The sequence below is a fragment of the Lissotriton vulgaris genome, chromosome 3_2 (genome assembly GCF_964263255.1).
Source record: "Lissotriton vulgaris chromosome 3_2, aLisVul1.2, whole genome shotgun sequence".
Lineage (NCBI taxonomy): Eukaryota > Metazoa > Chordata > Amphibia > Caudata > Salamandridae > Lissotriton > Lissotriton vulgaris.
Window position 1 is genome coordinate 54,469,161 of NC_141690.1, and position 19,726 is coordinate 54,488,886.

Sequence of the window (19,726 nt, forward strand, 5' to 3'; positions counted from 1 at the left end):
ATTTAGCTCTCAATATCTAATGGATGTATTACCCTTCAATTGTATAGGATTTTAATACTGTATTGTTTATACAAATGTCAGTAGTACTAATCAATAACATTACCTGGTATCTTTTTAACATCTGTTTAACATTATTTTTCATATTTATTGCCTTAAACTCTTAATATTGTATTCCCTTCTTCATTTATGCTTGCATTACACAAATCTGATGGATTGATTCTAAAAAGTATTTTTTAATGCCTGATAAAACTGTGAGTCCCCTTGGAGATGAATTTGCATTAGGACCATGGCTTGTTCATGTGCCAATTTGGCTATTTTTTCCCTACCCAGCCATTGATATTACTTGAACTTGATGGATGTTTTAGGAGATTGCTTTGTACTATTGTATGACTCTTTTATCGTTTGTTTTAACCGAAATAAAGATTTGATGATGATGATTGATCCTCAAAGTGTCTTGGGTGTTTTTGTGTGAACTGTGTGGCCCTGCTGCTCCACACTGCCATTTGGTTTGTGTTTGTCATGCATTGCAGGCACATGGTGGTTTTTGCACTCCTGTATGGCATGGTGTGTGTGGTTTTAGGCCATCCCCTTTGTGTGCCACTTGTGCTTGCCCATTGTGGGTGTTCCGTCCCTCTATTTGTGTGTGGTTCATCCTTTACATGTCTGCTACTGACATGCAGCCTGTTTAACTTAGATGTCAGCTTTCCCCTTGGTTTCCATGTGTGTGTGCCTCCCCATCACTTCATATGTGGGCTTGTGCTTTGTGGTGCAGTTCTTGGGCCATAAGTGTTGTTCCACGCTGGACATTGCCCCAATGGTTTATGTGTGCTGTCCTTGTGCTATTGGTGATTCTGTAGTGGTCATATGCACTTCAGCTGTGTGTGCTGGCAAGTACTCTGGTGGAGGTGGCTGTGCTCTTGTATCCCAGAGTGGTGCATATGTAGTTGTTTTGTTGGATGTGTGGATGTAGGGTGTGGTTTTGCTTCAGTTCCTGGGTGTGGTGTTGTATTTGTGCTGTGCTGCTTTGTGGTGTGTGATGTGGTTGTGTCAATCATGCTTGTTATGCAGACAATGCTTGTTGTGATTGCGGTGCTGTGTGTATGTGGCCTTGGCATTGCCTGACGTGCATCCCCTGATGTCTTGTGGTGTTTGTTGATTGAGGTTTCATGTGCATCTGTGATGGGTTTGATGTGGTTGTGTGTGTTGGTCCAGATGCACTTCTTGTGTGATTTGTGTTATGGTGTGTGTGTTTTGTTCCTGAGTGATGTTGTTGTGTACTCCTGTTGTTTCTTTTCTCCCATTGATTTTCCCCAGTTTGGCTGACAGGGTATGTGTGTTTCTGTTGGAGTTCCGTATGTGTTCCTGTATTGTTTGTGTGCTGCTCTTGTGTAGGCATCGGTTGAGGCATCCCTGTGTGTGTGTTGTGTTTGTGGCTACACCCAGGGTGTGTGTTTGTTTGTGTGTGTGTATGTGTGTGTGTGTGTGTGTGTTCTGGCAAGGATTGTGAGCCTTGAGTGTGTGTGGCAGTGGTGTTGTGTGTTCCTTGTCCGCCACTCATGCAGTGACTGTCTGCCTGGTTGTGTGTTGTATGGTGCAGAGAGTGTGTATTGTGCTTGTTGTTGCAGTGCTTGTTGGTGTGCATGGGAGTACACAGGATTGGCACCTGGACTGTGGGTTGATGGGGTGTGTTGCTGTGTGGTAGGGGGCTGTGTGTCCCTGTGGTGTTTGTGCCCTGCGCATGCCTTGGAGTGGCCCTGCCTTCTGCATAGTGCCCATGTGTTGACCGCAGTGGTTACGTGACCGGGACCAGGACGTTGCTGCTGGTTGGTGGTCGATGTGTGTCCCGGATGCTGAGGGGTGCCTTATTGTGAGGTGGATGATGTGTGGGTGCCCATGTGGATGTGTTGTGTCCCCCAGCAGGGTGTCTGTGTGGTGATTGGACCCTGTGTCGGCCTGTGTGTTGTGTGTTGCATATGTGTATTTGCGTACCTGCATCTGACGATAGTGTTGTAGGAGGAACATCACCGGATGCATATGAAGGGCTGGGTTCATGGAGTTCAGGACCGGGTCTCGGCTATCTTGCTCCGCTGTCGAGTTTCCGCCTGCTCAGGCTGGGAGGTATCTCCGCTGCGGTGCGTCTGCTTGTTTGGGGCATCCTAATTTGTCGAGCGGGGATGACGTCATTCGGCTCGGCGGAGAGTCTCGATTGTCCCCCCCGCCGCGGTGGCGGGCGCACTTTGATGGCGGTGTGTGTCGCTCCACGGCGGACGGGAAATGACCTATGTTTACCTATCCTAATGTGTTGGACATGAGTTCTGCTGCTCGCGGGCGGGAAAAGCTGTTTTTCCGCCCCGCTACCACCGCGGTGGTGGCACTGCGGTGGTGCCACCGCCCGAAATCCTAATGGACCCCTAAATATGCAAGAAAAAAGAAAGACGAAAGAGAGTCAGTGTTAGAATGATGAGCCATCTTTGAAGAAGTTAATCTGATAACCACACAATGCTGATGGCGAGGAAGGATGGGACCTCCCCTACCATATGCGGAATTCACACCAGCTTCCCCTGCATTAAGATATTCTAACCCAATAATAGAAGAAGCCAATAAAAAAAACACCGGAAAAAAGATAGTTAGGTCAAAGCCCAAGAAAACCAAAAGCAAGCAAGCCCAGAAGACTTCAGCACAACCCAAGTACCTAGGGGAGGTCTCCAAAAGCTTGACCCCCCGTCCAGCATGCCACAACATCTCAAAGGCAGGTAAAAAAAGCACACTCCCACTGTTACAGGTATCCAGTTGGAGTCACTCTTCGGGGTACGAATTTCCATGCATTAGAGGTTTACATAGTCTCAAGTGTGGGCACATCATTGGACAAATATTGATATCACAGATAAAAATAACAATGAACTTCACATTACATGGCTTCTCACACAAACCTTCAAAACTGCCCCAAATTTAATATGCTCCTTTTCCCCAGTGTTGAAACAGTTTGCATCCAAGTTATATTATATGGCAATAGCAGATTGCCCCAAAATCCCACTTAAAACTAAAGAAACATGAGAGGTCATCCTGGGCAAGAAGATTTCGGAAGCGCAATGGAAATGTTGCTGTCAATAAACCCGGAAAGTCTGAATGAATGACCGGCATGGGACCTTCCATTACAAAGTTCAACACAAGGCAAACTACTCTTCCAATAAGTGTTATAGTCTACATCTTCAGGAAAAGGCACCGTGGCCATTCGGAAGCAGATTTTGTTCAACTTGCGTGGGGCTGTCCCCGCATAAGGGCGTCCAGATTCAAGTCCAGATCTCTCTAGAAAGATTGACCTGCAGATGTTGCCGGATCCTCTAGTGACTTTGTTGGGATATGTGAAGGATCTCTCCAAAGCAATCTTCTAGTTCGCTGCTACAGCACCGCTGCTGGCCAAAAGACAAGAGGCCATGAAATAGCTCGTGGCCCAACACCAATAATCACTGCCTGGCACGAAGATCTAATTTTTTTAAATGAGAACTCTGAACTACACTGAACTGTACGCCACCAGGCAGCCACCATGCTTGAGACGGGAGTACTTTTGGCAACTCCTACACAATTTCTTGCCGCTACAGGGGGAGCAGCGCAAAAATCTTATTTGTGTTGATAGTTGATGAAGCCTAGCCACCTGCTAATATTATGCAATGATACATTGAAAGATAGGAGAAAAGACTTAGATTTGATAGACCATAAGCTACTAAGGCGGAAATGATATCTGGTATTAAAGTTATGATAATGTGCTGATCCAGTCTCCTACAATTAGTGGTAACTTAACGTAGTTTCAAGAAGTGTGTGCTATACGTTTTGTGTGGCATGGGAAAGGTATGGGCTACATACATTATGTTGTAGGTTATGTTCAATGCCAGATAAAATGCTGAACTAAACTTAGAAATATCCTGTGATGTCCCACAGCATCTACTGTCTTTGGTCTCCCATAGCTGCACCATCCTGCCCTGTTAAATGTGTGCTCTCTCACTGAGACTGTCACAAACCTCAATTGTTTAAGGGTGCGAGTCAAAAGAAGACTCGTCTGTGGCATTTACTGTAACTCTGGGTCTAAATGTACTGCAATGCGAATATCAGCAATTACAAAACGAATGTAATCTGAACATTTACATTATGATGGAAGATGATGAAGGAACAGAAAAAGTAGTGTGCAGAGGTGCAGGCATTACTACCGCTTTCCTCTAAATCTACAAAAATGAAGTAAACCTTGTATTTCTGCTTTGTATTTAAAAAAAGTCAATGATGTTATTTAATCCCAACTACTTAACTAAAAAAATAACATGCAAAGTGTTTCATGTTGTTACTCCATTTTGTAGTGTAGCAGAAAATTGCCCTGTTTACGCTTCTATTCATTCATTGAATTCTCTTCTCACTATAATAGCTAAATATTAATGTGCCTAATGCAATCATGTCCAAAACCTCAACCTTGCTTAGCCTGGTGAAAAAAAGGATTAGCTCGGTGGTCCTCAGGGTTACATCGTCTTGATTATATCTCAATGCTGTTCAGCAGGCCTCATGAAGAATTAAAGCGTTCGTGCTTAATTGGAGAAGATAATTGTGGAGTTACCATTCCGTAAATTAACTGGCGTACTTTCTACAGCTTAGCCCAGCTTTGGAAACCTGTCTTCAGACCGATAATTATTCATATCCAAGTATTATATTGTATTATTCAGGACATTAAGAGTATCCTCTGGCATAAGGGCATTAATGAGGACGGATATGGAGGCCTGATGTGGGGGGATGATTGTAGCTGTGATTATGCAGTGCTGCGATGGGTCATCAAGCTGCCTCTGTGCCCTGGAGTTCTGCAAATTAATACAACTGCACTTTTCCCACTGTCAAGGCTGGGTCTGACCAGCATGGTATCTTATCAGAAGTTTCATACCAATAGAAGACTAAAGCGGGGATTGTAATTACTATTCTCTAAGTTAAATTGATTATTAATTTGCCACTGGCCAAAGTGGGTAAAGGGCCACATGTGCCTCAAACGGGACGCATGCATATTTCTGCTCCCCTTTATACGACAATGTGGCGCTGCTCCTTGATTGCACACAAATCAGCTTTTAAAGCGCATTAGATGTTTTATTACAGAATTGTGTACAGAATAAACTCACAAATAATTTTCGAAAGTGGAAAGTACTAATCTTTGGCAAAAAGCAAACTGACACAGCACAGTGTGTTGGGAAAAAAACTAAAATAAATGTTCCGGACAATTTAAATTATCTTGAGATAATGTTTTGAGGCAAACCGTCGAGGACCGATTTTTGTTAATTTAAAACTAACTGGAGAAAACCACAACGAATAGGCAGCACACTTTCAATAAATATTTTGAGAGCTGGAGAATGAATCTTTTAAAAAGGCCTATAATACAAAGGTTGTTGTATTTTATTTTTTTCACATTCCATTTGTATAGTTCTGATGAATCTCAGCGGTTGCCTTAAGGAACATAAAAGAACGGTAAAACAGGTCTGAGAAAGGGAAATCAGATCGAAGTCAGTCTTAATAGGCACGGTTTCAAGAGAGTTACTGATGAAATGCCTTTTGGAATATGTGAGTGGTCAGAAAAGAATGATACACGTTACAGAGGACTCTCTGCCTTGGTCATTGCACTTGTTGGCGTCTGACCTTAGGTATATGGTCAGCAGATGAGGCAGCAAATGTTTGGTGCAGTAGGAAGTGGCTCGCCATACAGAGCATTGTGCGCCAAGCCAGGAGTCTGAATTCGATCCTTTGTTTACAAAGAGATCGGTGAAGTGCAGCTATGCAATTCAGTCTGACACTCAGATGGGCGGCAGCGTTCTGGACTCTTCAAGGCTTGGCTGTGGTATTTGTAGGGAGTGCTGTTAAACCTCTATTGCAGTAGTGTATAATGAAGGTCAGTGTATCCCTTTAAGGCACTAGCAGCAAAGGAGGTGTTTTTGAATGAATCATAGTTGACAGAGGAGGTTATTATGGATGTTATGTAGGGCTCTCCTAGAGAGCCAGTTGCATAAATGACTGGATTTATAATTCAGCAATTCACTAATATAACCAGCATCATTGGCAAACAGAATTTGTTAACCACCATTGCTATGTCATAATCCAATTCATGCCTGCTCTGGCTGAACCCTCTGAGAGCCTGATAGAGCAGAGCAGGAATTCAAGGGGCAAAGCTCATGTAAAGAGGGAACAGAAGGCACAATGAGTGTTGGAGGTGGGGCAGTGATGGAGCGGAAGGAGGCCATGTATTTTTTTTTATTTGGGGCTGGGAGGAGAGACCATTTAATATATGGAACCCACATTACTCCTTTACCCTTGCTAGCAGTTCAGTGCAGAGACAGATGATTTTTGGGACCATAAGTATCATACAATTATATATGGGTAAAATTGAACATTGGATATTTTTCATCTCTGAGTTCTGAGTGACATCAGAGAGAATATGGACCTCATTCTCATTATTTAGAACCCCATGATGAAAAATATCACCACTATTCAAAGTTACCAATCTATAATTCTATGTGCTGTATATGGCATTTACTAAGAACAACCAGATCAGAATCTCGTTATCTACTGGAGTAATGTCACAACAGTGGTTAGCCAAAGTGGTTAACCACTATAGTGACATCACCCTTTGAAGCTCGCTTCGACCTTAGTTTTGTCACATTGCTTAGTTCTCCAGAGACACTAGTGTGGCAGCAGAAAGGCAGTTGGCGGTTTCACCCACATTATTCCAACTTTCTGAAGTGTACAAAGATCTAAGCAAGATAGGAGAACATGCGTGCCTTTGTGCATCTGTTTAGGTGGGGGAGGGTTTTGCAGAGGGTGCTGGGGGAGGATGGGAGGTAGCCAGGTACTGATTTGTTAAGTTAGGGAAGGAGAAGGGTATTATGAGGGTTTATAAGGGTTGGTAGCAGGGGTTAGGTTTTTCTTTACTTTTTTTTAAAATAAATCTTGTAGATGGCACCCCCCATTACTACTCTTGCTTGTGTTGAGGTTCAGGAAGGTAGAAAAATCCTTTGCAAGGTCATGGAGACATTGTTGGTGACAAAAACCTAGCAAAAAGGGGGATCAAGAAAAATGCAAACAACTGCACGATGTTTTAGGAAACTTACCTGGTAGGTGGCATGCTTCATCATCGGGGCCCAGCTAGATTGCCTAGCGCAATCCAGCTGTGCTTCAATGCCTGAATTACAGTGGGGCAGGTTGTTTGTGAAAATAAAGTGAAGTGCTATGTGAAGTGAAAATTACTTGATGAAAATGTCTTTAGGGAACCCTTTTAAAAGTTTTAATAGAAGGGCCCTATGACATGAGTAAAAAATAATAATAGGGGAATCAACTTGAGGTTTTAGGTACCTCTGTATCCCTTTACAAATTATTAGGTGTACTAGCTTCATCCCTTTAGGTGGTTAAGAGGGCTTTTGTCAGGACCAAAAAAGTGTGTGACCCAAAATTAGTTGGTCACTAGTGCATAGGTATCAACAGACACTCTAAAGTGTGCTGTGAGTGTAGTGGATTGTTTTTACTCACAAATCCAAGGTCTGGAGTACCTGTAAAAAACACATATATTGCAGTTGCCAGATGCTTGTAAATTCATACCATCGTGAGGACTAGGCGCACTCTTCTATACAAGCTTTAGACATCATGCACATGACGAAGAAAATGGCATGCCTGTTACCTAATAATTTAACCATGCGTGGCTACATTGTGCCTCTGTGATATAGGAGTATAATAAGTGTAACAGGCGCATCCCTCGTTGTTTAAAGTAATGAGAATTAATTTGGTTTTAAAAAGTGATAAAAATAAAGTCGCTTATAGGCACAGTGATGTGAGACATTATCTCTATCTTTATCAGTGCTAGCGGGTGAAGTTTCTTACAGAAACACACTTAACATAAATTAAACAAACTTATGAAGAACAACATGTAAGACTAACAAAGGCGGGCTCACTTTGACTCTATGTAGTTGTTCCTCAAGGACTTGATCACGGTCTGCTATCCCTCCTGACTCTGGCCGAGGGAAATAAATGTGGACCGTAAAAGATCGAGATATCGAGCATTCATGGTTTGTCACGCGATTGTAGTGCGTGTTAGGCAACGTCCGTTATTTTAAAGAAAAGTGGGGGCGGGGGGAAGACTGTACTTACATTTTGTCGGAGTAAAAGATCATTCTGACCTATGCAGCCAGTCGTGTCCCGCTTAACTGTTCAAAACTGGTCTGGGAGTTAGAATTTGATAGGCTGCGAGTGGCGGTAGTGGTGCATCACATGGGTGATTGCATCGCGGAGGAGGCCAGTCACATGGGAGTATCTTGTAAAGACTAGTCCGCCAACCCATGCGCGCAGGCGTACTGGGTGGGAACGTCTAAGGTCTATGATTAAAGTTTTGAATGCCTTCTTGTTAGGTTTGAGAATAGTGATGTTTGGATGATGGATGGAACGTTTCAAAGCTCACCCTATAAATTCCCCCATATATACACCATTCATGCTAAAATTAACAAGACAGTAGTCCCCTTACTGTACAGTTTGCTACCAGATAAACAATCCTCAACTTACACTGAACTTTTGACAGTGTTCAAATACAAAACATCTAACAAAAGTCCTAGAAATGTAATTGTTGATTTTGAATTTGCAATGATAATGTTATTATCAAAACGTACATGGATACCCAAATTCAAGGATGTTTTTTCCACTTTTCTCAGGCATTTTGGCATAAAATACAAAAGACATCCATAGTTGAGGATTATGTTTCAAATAGCTAACTGCAATTTGAACTAAGACAATTCACTGCACTTTGCTTTGTTCCTCCTGATAGTATAGACGAGTACTTCACTGCAATTACTGAATCTGACTATTTTACCTCAAACAAAGAAAAAATGGCACCCTTACTAAATTATTTTGAAGACAAAGGGATTGGGCATCTAAGCAGGTCGGGTCGCCGGAGGCAGCAATGTTTCCATGTGGAGTGGTGGAACTGCTACTCGAGCTGCTTAGAAGGAGGAGCAAAGACAAACAATGCCATAGAGGGATGGCACAACTTTCATTTTTTGAAAATTTTGATGAAGGAGCAAAGTTTCTAAGAAATGAGAATATCACACTCATTAACTGGTAGTCTGAACCCACAAATTAGCAAAAAATCTATGGAAATGCCGGGAAGACTATTTGATGCACTACAACAATTTTCGTTGTTTGTGGCTTCAGACTACATAGATAATCTTGCACACGTCCTACATTACTAACACACACTACACTTTTGGCCTAAAAATGACATCTTTTAAAAATTGGCCTTATTTTAAAATTACAAAATTTTTAAAAGTCGGGTCACCTTACCTTGTTTTCATTTTTCCACTCTTGGTCTTTACATCCAGATATCTGTACAGCAAGAGTGCCTTTTCACAAAAACATATCCACAAGTGAAAATCCAAATGGAGTTTTTGCATTCCAAGCTACCTTTTTTCCAAAAATGTGATGTTCCCCAAAAAATTGACTTCCAGATTGAGCAGATTCTTTTCATCAACCAAGTCCTTTGAAAAATACTTTATAGAATAAGTCGATTGAAAAGTAAAAGCTCGAAAACCATTGTCACAATCCAGTTTGAAAAACATAAGTAATTCTTCTTCAAAAACGATTCGATTAAAATCCATAGATTTCCAAAATACGAAAGTTCTCTAATTTTTTTGAAGTTTTCCAAAGTTTGTAAGCCCATAAAGCAAACCATCGATGAAATAATCCAAATAAAACAATGTAGTGATCCAAAAAATCCACAATGTCCAATCATTTCCATCGGATATCCAAATACAATCTAAGTGACGATACTTGATCTTTTCTTTTTACGACATTTAATCAACAATACTTTTTTTCCATTTTTGAAAAACATTAAATATTTTTACGAAAAGACAACCTTTGTACAACCTATTTTAATAACTTTCCAATTTTTGATAGGTAAACACGTGACCAGACGTGGGCAATGGCATATGCTAACAACATGGTTGGTGAACTGTAATGTAAATCACATAAAACTCATTTCTAACATCTAACAACCCACCTCGTCTCACCTTACACTAAATATCACTCATGCACTATACATTTTAGAAAATTAAAAGTATCTTACCTTAAAGCAGGTCTCCCTTGCTTCTTCTCTGTCCGGTGACGATCCTCATAGTGAATGTTTTCACGTTTCAGGTTTACGCATCAACGTCAACTGAAGATACAAAAATCAAAATCGGACAATTACTATCTTTATAAAGTTTACATTATTGTAAATATTGATATGTAAATAATAAAAGTTAAACCATAGTGTACATATTATTAAAGTTTATTTCTTTTTTTATTATGTTTTATAATTGTTATTAAAACACACATTCTTGAATTGTTTTTAATAGTAAATAATGTTTTAATATTTTTTTACAAAATGTATATCTTTAATATTTTAAGTACCACATTTTTTAAATGTTTAATATTTACAATAACTTTTTTTTACATTTTAGCTGGTCCAACATGCGTCTGCTCTGTCCCGCGATCAACCAAATATTAAAAGGAATCATGTAGACGCGGCTACATCATGGGATACTGTACAAATAAATAAAGGATGTTTTTCACCATTCACATGAATGAAAAAGCGTGGGAAAATATATCTTTACTACAATTTAAAAATAAGTTTTTACTAAAAAATTATTTTAGAGGATTATTATTTATTACATTCTTTATTTTTCATTAATAATAAAAAAGCTTTTTGTGTGCAAACATGTAATATTATTAATTTAAAAATTCATTTCTACGTTTCATTAATAGTGAATAATTAGTGGCTTAACAATAATAAAATAATAGTAAAATAGTTCATTGTAATTTTTAAAAGATGTATTTCAAAATGAAATATAGTTAGTTTCCATACATTAAATTGCACTAAATTTCAGTTATAGTAGTATACGTTTTGGATGGTGTAGGTGAAAAAAATTCTTTTGTAACTCAAGTGTGTTGTAACAGTAGGGTAAGTGCTGGAAAGTGTAGGGTTTGCAATTACTATTCTCACTTCTGGGTGGTGCAACAGTAGGGTAAATGCTTCATAGTGTAGGGGTTCAAATTACTAATCTAACTCCAGGGTGGTGCAACAGTAGGGTAAGTGCTGGGTAGTGTAGGGTTAAAATGTACTATTCAAACACCAGTATGGTGCAACAGTTGGCTAAGCGCTGGACAGTGTAGGGGTTAAATGTACTATTCTAACTCGAGGGTGGTGCAACAGTAGGGTAAATGCTTGATAGTGTAGGGGTTAAAATTAATAATCAAACTCCAAGGTGGTGCAACAGTAGGGAAATTGTTGGATGGGGTAGGAGTTAAAATTACTATTCTAACAGTAAGGTAAATGCTTGATAGTGTAGGGGTTAACATTACTAATCTAGCTCCAGGGTGGTGCAACAGTAGGGAAATTGTTGGATAGTGTAGGAGTTAAAATTACTATTCTAACAGTAGGGTAAATGCTTGATAGTGTAGGGGTTAAAATTACTAATCAGACTCCAGGGTGGTGCAAAAGTAGGGAACTTGTTGGATAGTGTAGGGGTTAAAATTACTATTCTTACTCCAGAGTGGTGCAACAGTAGGGTAAGTGCTGGATAGTGTAGGGGTATAATTTACTATTCTAAATCCTGTGTGGTGCAACAGTAGGCTAAATGCTTGATAGTGTAGAGGTTAACATTCCTAATCTAGCTCCAGGGTGGTGCAACAGTAGGGTAAGTGCTGGATAGTGTAGGGGTAACATTTACTATTCTAACTCCAGTGTAGACCTAGAGTTGGGTAAGTGCTGGCTACTGTAGGCGTAACATTTTCTATTCATCTCCAGTGTGGTGCAACAGTAGGATAAGTGCTGTATAGTGTAGGAAATTTAAATTTACTACTCTAACTCCAGGGTGTACCACAGAAGGGTAATTGCTGGATAGTGTAGTGGTAAAATGTACTAATCTAACTCCCCTGTTGGGAAACAGTAGGGTAAATTCTTGATAGTGTAGGGGTTAAACTTGCTAATCTAGCTCCAGGGTGGTGCAACAGTAGGGTAAGTCCTGCATAGTGTAGAGGTACAGTGTATTACTCTAACTGCAGGGTGGTGCAACAGTAGGGTAAATGCTGGATAGTGTAGGGATATAATTTAGTATTCTAAATCCTCTGTGTTGCAACAGTAGGCTAAATGCTTGATAGTGTAGGGGTTAAAATTCCTAATCTAGCTCCAGGGTGGTGCAACAGTAGGACAATTGCTGGATAGTGTAGGGGTGAAATTTACTATTCAAACACCAGTCTGGTGCAACAGTAGGGTAAGTGCTGGATAGTGTAGGGGTAAAAAGTACTATTCTAACTCCAGTATGGTGCAATAGTAGGGAAAATGCTTGATAGTGTAGGGGTTAACATTACTAATCAAACTCCAGTGTGGTGCAATAGTAGGGACATTGTTGGCTACTGTAGGTGTTAAAATTACTATTCTAACTCCAGGGTAGTGCAACAGTAGGGTAAGTGCTGGATAGTGTAGGGGTATAATTTAATATTCTAGGTAAGTGCTGGATAGTGTACGGGTAAACTTTACTATTCTAACTCCAGTGTGGTGCAACAGTAGGCTAAATGCTTGATAGTGTAGGGGTTAAAATTACTAATCTAGCTCCAGGGTGGAGCAACAGTAGGGTAATTGCTGGATAATGTTGGAGTAACATTTGCTATTCTACCTCCAGTGTGGTGCTACAGTGGGGTGAGTGCTGGCTAGAGTAGGGGTAACATGTTCTATTCTATCTCCAGTGTGGTGCAACATTAGGGTAAGTGCTGGATAGTGTAGGGTTTCTAAATTTACTGTTCTAACTCCAGGGTGGTACAACAGTAGGGTAAGTACTGGATAGTGTAGGGGTAAAATGTACTAGTCTAACTCCAGTGTGGTGCAACAGTAGGAAAAATGCTTGATAGTGAAGGGGTTAAAATTACTAATCAAACTCCAGGGTGGTGCAACAGTAGGGAAATGGTTTGGTAGTGTACGGATTAAAATTAATATTCTAACTTAAGGGTGGTGCAACAGTAGGGTAAGTACTGGATGGTGTAGGGGTACAACTTACTATTCTAAATCCTGTGTGGTACAACAGTAGGCTAAATACTTGATAGTGTAGGGGTTACAATTCCTAATATAGCTCTAGGGTGGTGCAACAGAAGGGTGAGTGCTGGATAGTGTACAGGTAAAATGTAGTATTCTAACTCCAGTGTGGTGCTACTAGTGTAGGGTAAACATTTTCTATTCTATCTCCAGTGTGGTGCAACAGTAGGATAAGTGCTGGATATTGTAGGGGATTTAAATGTATTATTCTAACTCCAGGGTGTTACAACAGTAGGGTAGGTGCTGGATAGTGTTGGGGTAAAAATAAAGATTTAAACACTGTGTGGTGCAAAAGTAGGGTAAGTGTTGGATAGTGTAGGGGTAACATTTGCTATTCTAACTCCAGAGTGGTGCAACAGTAGGGTAAGTGCTGGATAGTGTAGGGGTACAATTTACTATTCTAACTCCAGTCTGGTGCAATAGTAGGGTAAATGCTTTATAGTGTAGGGGTTAAAATTAGTAATCTAACTTTAGGTTGGTGGTATCTGTAGTGTAAATGCTAGATAGTGTAATGGTTAAAATTACTAATCTAACTCCAGGGTGGTGCAACATCAGGGTAAGTGCTGGATAGTGTAGGGTTACATTTTACTATTCTAACTCTAGTGTGGTGCAACAGTTGGCTAATTGCTGGATAGTGTAGGGGTAAAATATACTATTCTAACTCCCATGTGGTGCAACAGTAGGGTAAATGCTTGATAGTGCAGGGGTTAAAATTGCTAATCTAGCTCCAGGGTGGTGCAACAGTTAGGAAGACAAAAGAAAGGGAATCAAAGCATAAGGTGCCAGCACTAGTCTAAAAAGTCCCTATCAGTTTTGGTGAACAGAAAGGTGCAAACAAAGGGCTGGTGATTCCTGTTGGAGCAGAGACGATCAAGGACCCTCCTTACGGACCCGAACTACCATATCCGGGTTACTACTTTGTAAAATTGACCTTCCGACTATCAAACATGATGCCTTAACCACATGAAGAAACGATAAAGGGTCACCAAATAGAATACTCCTTTTACTGAAATACTTTATTACCATTAAGAATTCATAAGAAACTGTCAACAAGAACTTATAAGAAATTGTCAACCAGAATAGACTATATTGACTGTTCAAGCCCTGAAGAAGTCCCTGGTTGGGACGAAACGCGTTGGCGGTTCCGAAAGTGATGCTGTCAAAAGTTTTTAAAGATTGAACAATAAAGAACAATTGAAACTGAAAACATCGACTCGTTCGTGAAACCAAACTTTCTTTGACTCATTCACTGTAATAAATTGTGCTTAAAGTGTGCTGGGCTACTATGTGTGGTGCAACAGTAGGGTAAATGCTGGATAGTGTAGAGGTAAAATGTACTATTCTAATTCCAGTGTGGTGCTACAGTAGGGTAAGTGTTGGATGAAGAACAGCCGCCTGAAACTGAACTCAGATAAGACGGAAGTCCTCATCCTGGGATCCTCACCCGCCGCTTGGGACGACTCCTGGTGGCCCCACGCCCTAGGCAGCGCACCCAAACCAACAGACCACGCACGCAACCTGGGCTTCATCCTGGACTCCTCCCTCTCCATGACCAGACAAGTCAACGCCGTCTCCTCGTCGTGCTTCAAAATCCTGCGCATGCTACGTAAGATCTTCCGGTGTGTCAGGTTTCACGGCGGGGTCTAGTCTCGAACCCTGCCTTGAGACGTCTTGCGCTAATCCAACTACATTTCCCAGGTTTCTAGGTTCAGCAAGCGACGCCCGTCCTGCTGACGTCACACGCGGAAGGAACATTACCGGGTGAGAAACCACAGCGCTCGCCGTTGATTCTGGTTCCGTGGTAGACGGTAAGGCGGTTCCGAGTGCTCCAGCGTATCCTTTTGGTGTATGTTGTAAATCCTGGCTGTGAGTACAGTCGGAGCGCTTGCTTCTTCTGGTTTTGTGGCGCCCTGCAGTGCCTTCCATTACGGAGGAGTCCTCGGCTGAGGCTCCTTACTTGAATATCCTATGAAGTCCGTTGTTTGTCTAGTGGCTTCATCTGCACTTTTCTGAACTATCGAATCGCCGTGTGAGCATCGGTGTTCAGGGGAGTTTCCTCCTAAGCTTCGTGGAAAGACTGGCTTCCTGTTCATGGAGTATTGTTAGTTTCAAAGGTCGGTCTCTTTGTCTAAGTTCCCAGCGGAGGAGGGGAATTCTGGAACTTCATGTATGTGACTTTGATTACCAAGCAGTGCTCAAATATCGTGGGAGTATTGTCAAGCTAAAGACGTATTTAGCATCATTTTGGTTGCAGAATCTATGTTTTCTTAAGGATCAAGAACCTGGTGTATTGCTCACATATGCTGCATCGAGTATATGTCTGGTGAGATAACCAGGCGTTGTATTTCTGGGGCATTGGACAATAACTATTGTCTTCTTTTCTTTAATTTGTACAACAGGGGCTTCTGAGTAACCCTGGGCGAAGAACTACGCTCCGTTCGTGGAGTTTGCGGAGTTTCGGCAACTCCGCGCTCCGCGGAGAACGCGAAGTTGTCGAATACTCCGCAAACTGCTGCGAAGCGTAGTTCTCGCGCGCTCAATAGCATTTTCGCGTGCGCGAGGATGCTTGTCGGAAAGATCGAGTTGGCGAACATGCAGAAACTGCAATCTGGCACAGAATAACTCGCGAACACGTTAGTAGTGACCGGAAATAAGGGGACGCGAGCGGGCGGGACAAACCTCATGGGTAACTTCGCGCGCTACACATCCCGAGCATGCAGGCAATCAATCAATCAATCAATCAGGATATTTGTATAGAGCGCTACTCACCCAGAGGGTCTCAAGGCACTTGGGGGGGGGGGGTCCGCTACTGCTCGAACAGCCATGTCTTGAGTTGCTTCCTGAAGCAGAGGTGGTCTTGGGTCAGACGGAGGTGGATGGGGAGGGAGTTCCAAGTCTTGGCTGCCAGGTAGGAGAAGGATCTTCCTCCCATGGTGGATTTTCGGATGCGTGGCACGGCGGCGAGGGCGTGGCTGGTCGATCGTAGCTGGCGGGTGGGAGTGTAGAAGGTCAGGCGGTTGTTGAGGTACCTGGGGCCCAGGTCGTGGAGGGCCTTGTGTGCGTGGGTGAGGAGTTGGAACGTGATTCTCTTGCTGACGGGGAGCCAGTGAAGGTCTCTTTGGTGTCCGGAGATGTGGCTGTGTCGGGGGATGTCCAAGATGAGTCGTGCGGAGGCGTTCTGGATGTGTTAGAGTCTTTTCTGGAGTTTGGCTGTGGTTCCGGTATAGAGGGTGTTTCCGTAGTCCAGTCGGCTGGTGACGAGTGCCTGTGTGACCGTCTTCCTGGTTTCGGTGGCGAGCCATGGGAAGATCTTTCGGAGCATGCGTAGGATGTTGAAGCATGATGATGAGACGGCGTTGACTTGTCTGGTCATCAAGAGGGAGGAGTCCAGGATGAAGCCCAGGTTGCGTGCGTGGTCTGTTGGTTTGGGTGCGCTGCCCAGGGCAGGGGGCCACCAGGAGTCGTCCCAGGTGGAGGGTGATGATCCAAGGATGAGGACTTCCGTCTTGTCTGAGTTCAGTTTCAGGCGGCTGTTCCTCATCCACTCGACTACGTCTTTCATCCCTTCGTGTAGGTTGGTTCTGGCGGTTCCTGGGTCGTTGGTGAGGGAGAGGATCAGCTGGGTGTCGTCGGCGTAGGAGATGATGTTGAGGTTGTGTTGGCGTACGATGGCTGCGAGGGGGCTCATGTAGACGTTGAAGAGGGTGGGGCTGAGTGATGATCCTTGTGGTACGCCGCATATGACTTCGGTGGCCTTGGATCTGTACGGGGGGAGGCGGACTCTCTGGGTTCTTCCGGTGAGGAACGAGATGATCCACTCCAGTGCCTTCTCTTGGATTCCGATGTTGCTGAGGCGCTGCACTAGGGTGCGGTGGCAGACCGTATCGAATGCTGCAGAGAGGTCCAGGAGGATGAGGGCCGCTGTTTCCCAGTTGTCGAGCAGGGCTCGGATGTCGTCAGTGGCTGCGATGAGGGCGGTCTCGGTGCTGTGGTTGGCGCGGAAGCCGGACTGCGAGTGGTCGAGGCTGGTTGGGCGAGCGCAATTGGTGATCCACTGTGTGAGGTTGTTGGCTGCTTGGTTGGGGTCCGTTGAGCTGGCGGGCGGGTTCTGGCTCAGTGAAGTGGTGAGCTGGTCGGTGGTGATCTTGTTCCAGTTCCTGCGGGGAACCTGTTGCGGGTGGTGGTGAGTCGTGGTCTTTCTGAAGCTGAAGTGGACGCTGCTGTGGTCTGTCCAGTGGAGTCCGGTGGAGTGGCTGAAGGAGATGTACTTGCTGGAGGAGAAGACTGGGTCAAGCGTGTGTCCGGCGTAGTGGGTGGGGGTGTTCACCAGTTGCATGAGTCCGAGGTTGGCGAGGTTGTCCAGCAGGGTGGTGGTGGTGTTGTCGTTGTTGTTCTCCAGGTGGAAGTTGAGGTCCCCTAGGAGGATGTAGTCAGCGGAGGACAGGGCGTGCGGGCTGATGAGGTCTGCGATGTCTTCGCTGAAGTGTGTGCGAGGTCCTGGGGGTCTGTAGATGAGGGTGCCTCTGAGTGTGGTCTTGGGGTCGGTGTGTATCTGGAAGTGAAGATGTTAAGCGGCTGTGAGGGTGTCGTCTGAGTTGGTCGTGATGCGGATGGTGTTCTTGTGGACGATGGCGATGCCTCCTCCTGTCTCGTTGACGCGGTCTCTCCGGGTGATCTTGTATCCGTCCGGGATGGCGACGGCGATGTCGGGCGCTGAGGAGGCATTCATCCATGTTTCCGTGAGGAAGGCGACGTCTGGAGATGTGGTGTCGAGCAGGTTCCAGAGTTCCACGGCGCTCCCGAAGATGAAAAATGGCTTGCAAACAGGTCAAGCAAGCTACTACGCATGCTCGCGGAGCTATGCGTAGTTCACGGAGTGCAAGTACATCTTCGCGTAGCTCGCGGAGTGCGGCTACGTGAACTACGCCCAGGCTTACTTATGAGCTTCGCCTGGCTGGCTACCTACCATATTGACCCCTGTTGAAGCCATATTAGACTTTTACTTTGGTATGTGAATCTCTACAGATGTTATTGGTGTACAAGAATCAAAGAGGAAAACTGACCACATGGTTCTTGTGTTTTAGGTTGAGCTACACGCTCATCTATTTTTGATTGCCAGGCAAAGCCAACCAATTATTCCTCTCCAGGTATACTGCCTTTACTTCACAACAGGGTGGGGGTGAAGCATTACGTAGTTGTGTGCCATACTTATATGTCTGTGCTTGTCTCATGGTGCCTTGTTCTCGTTTCAGCTTCCCTTCCCTGCTGCTCCCTTCCTACCCTTCCTGAAAATCCCTCGCTCAATCATTCCTGTGAGTCTGTTCTAATTCAGACCCAGGGGCTGTCGAGATGTGGACCCCATAGTGCATCGTAAGATCCCGAGGACTCCTGGACCTGACAGAATCAGCGGCCCATGAAATTTAGTCCTCCCGATATTACGATACAATGTCCACTATGGATGATATTTTGGCGGCCCTGGCGCTGGTCCAAACTGAGCTACAAGCATCTAGGACAGAGACTGCTGCATTGCAGGCTCAGGTGGATAGGTTGAGTCGTAATCCCTTCAGTGCTGGTACTCAGCAGGCATCTTCCGTTGTAGTAGAAGTTCCTGCCCCGATACCCCTGGCCCCCCCAGAACGCTTCCATGGAGATAGTAGTAAGGTGTAGGTGTTTCTTACACAGGTGTTGTTACATTTTTCCTGTAAGCCCAAAGTATTTAACACCAATCACGCCAGGGTAGCTTTTCTCATCTCGTACCTAGCAGGAGATGCTGCGCAATGGGCAGTGCCATTAGTGAAAAGAGATGATCCTCTTTTACGAGACTGGGAGACCTTTCGTTCTGATTTTGAGAAGACTTTCAATCGCAGATCAGCTACACTGACAGCAGACAGGGAGTTGTTAGGCCTGAAACAGGGTAATAGAGATTTGGTAGCATATCTCAACGATTTTAGAAGACTCATCGCTGAAACCGATTGGCCTGAAGAAAAAAGGCACGCCATTTTTTATACCGGCCTCACGGAGGAGATGAAAGATGTACTTGCACAGATCGATCCGCAGCCCAGTACCTGCGAAGACATGATCAGTCTGGTTCTGAGACTGGATCATCGCCTCAGTGATCGTAAGGGAGACAACCGAAGAAAGGACAGGATAACACCAAGATATGAGAATCCCAGAGGGCTGGAGGGGGCAAGCCCGTCTAAACCTGAACCCATGGAAATAGGTGCTGTGAGGTCTCCGTTAACTAAAGAAGAAAGGGAATATAGACGAAAGAAGGGCTTGTGTCTATATTGTGGCCGGAAAGGGCACTTCATTCGGGAATGACCTAATCGAAACAAAACAAGGACCGATTACAAGAAGGTGTCTGTGGTGGCATCTGAACAAGAGTCGGGAAACGAGAAGGCTTGAAGGTGGAGGAAGGGATTCCTTCAAGTAAGTTCATTATCCCTTCATTGGATGGAGATGAGAGACAGGAAGGTCTACATTTTTTTGTGGATGTTAGGTTGGAAGTACAAAAGAAGACGTTAGCGATAAGAGCTATGTTGGACTCTGGAGCAACCGGATGTTTTATGGATCATGCCAAGGCTATCGGTTTAGGACTTGTTCTAGAAG

The 19,726-nt window shown here is 43.8% G+C and overlaps 1 protein-coding gene across 1 annotated transcript in view; it reads left to right on the forward strand.

Annotated features, from left to right (window-relative positions):
• The window catches only part of LOC147725326 (uncharacterized), a 36,942-nt gene extending 17,504 nt beyond the window's left edge, over positions 1-19,438 (forward strand). The window contains exon 3 of the mRNA XM_086964435.1: positions 18,879-19,438. Coding sequence (XP_086820561.1) covers positions 18,879-19,438 — 560 coding nt within the window. The remainder of the gene's footprint in view (positions 1-18,878) is intronic.
• Positions 19,439-19,726: the final 288 nt, after the last annotated feature.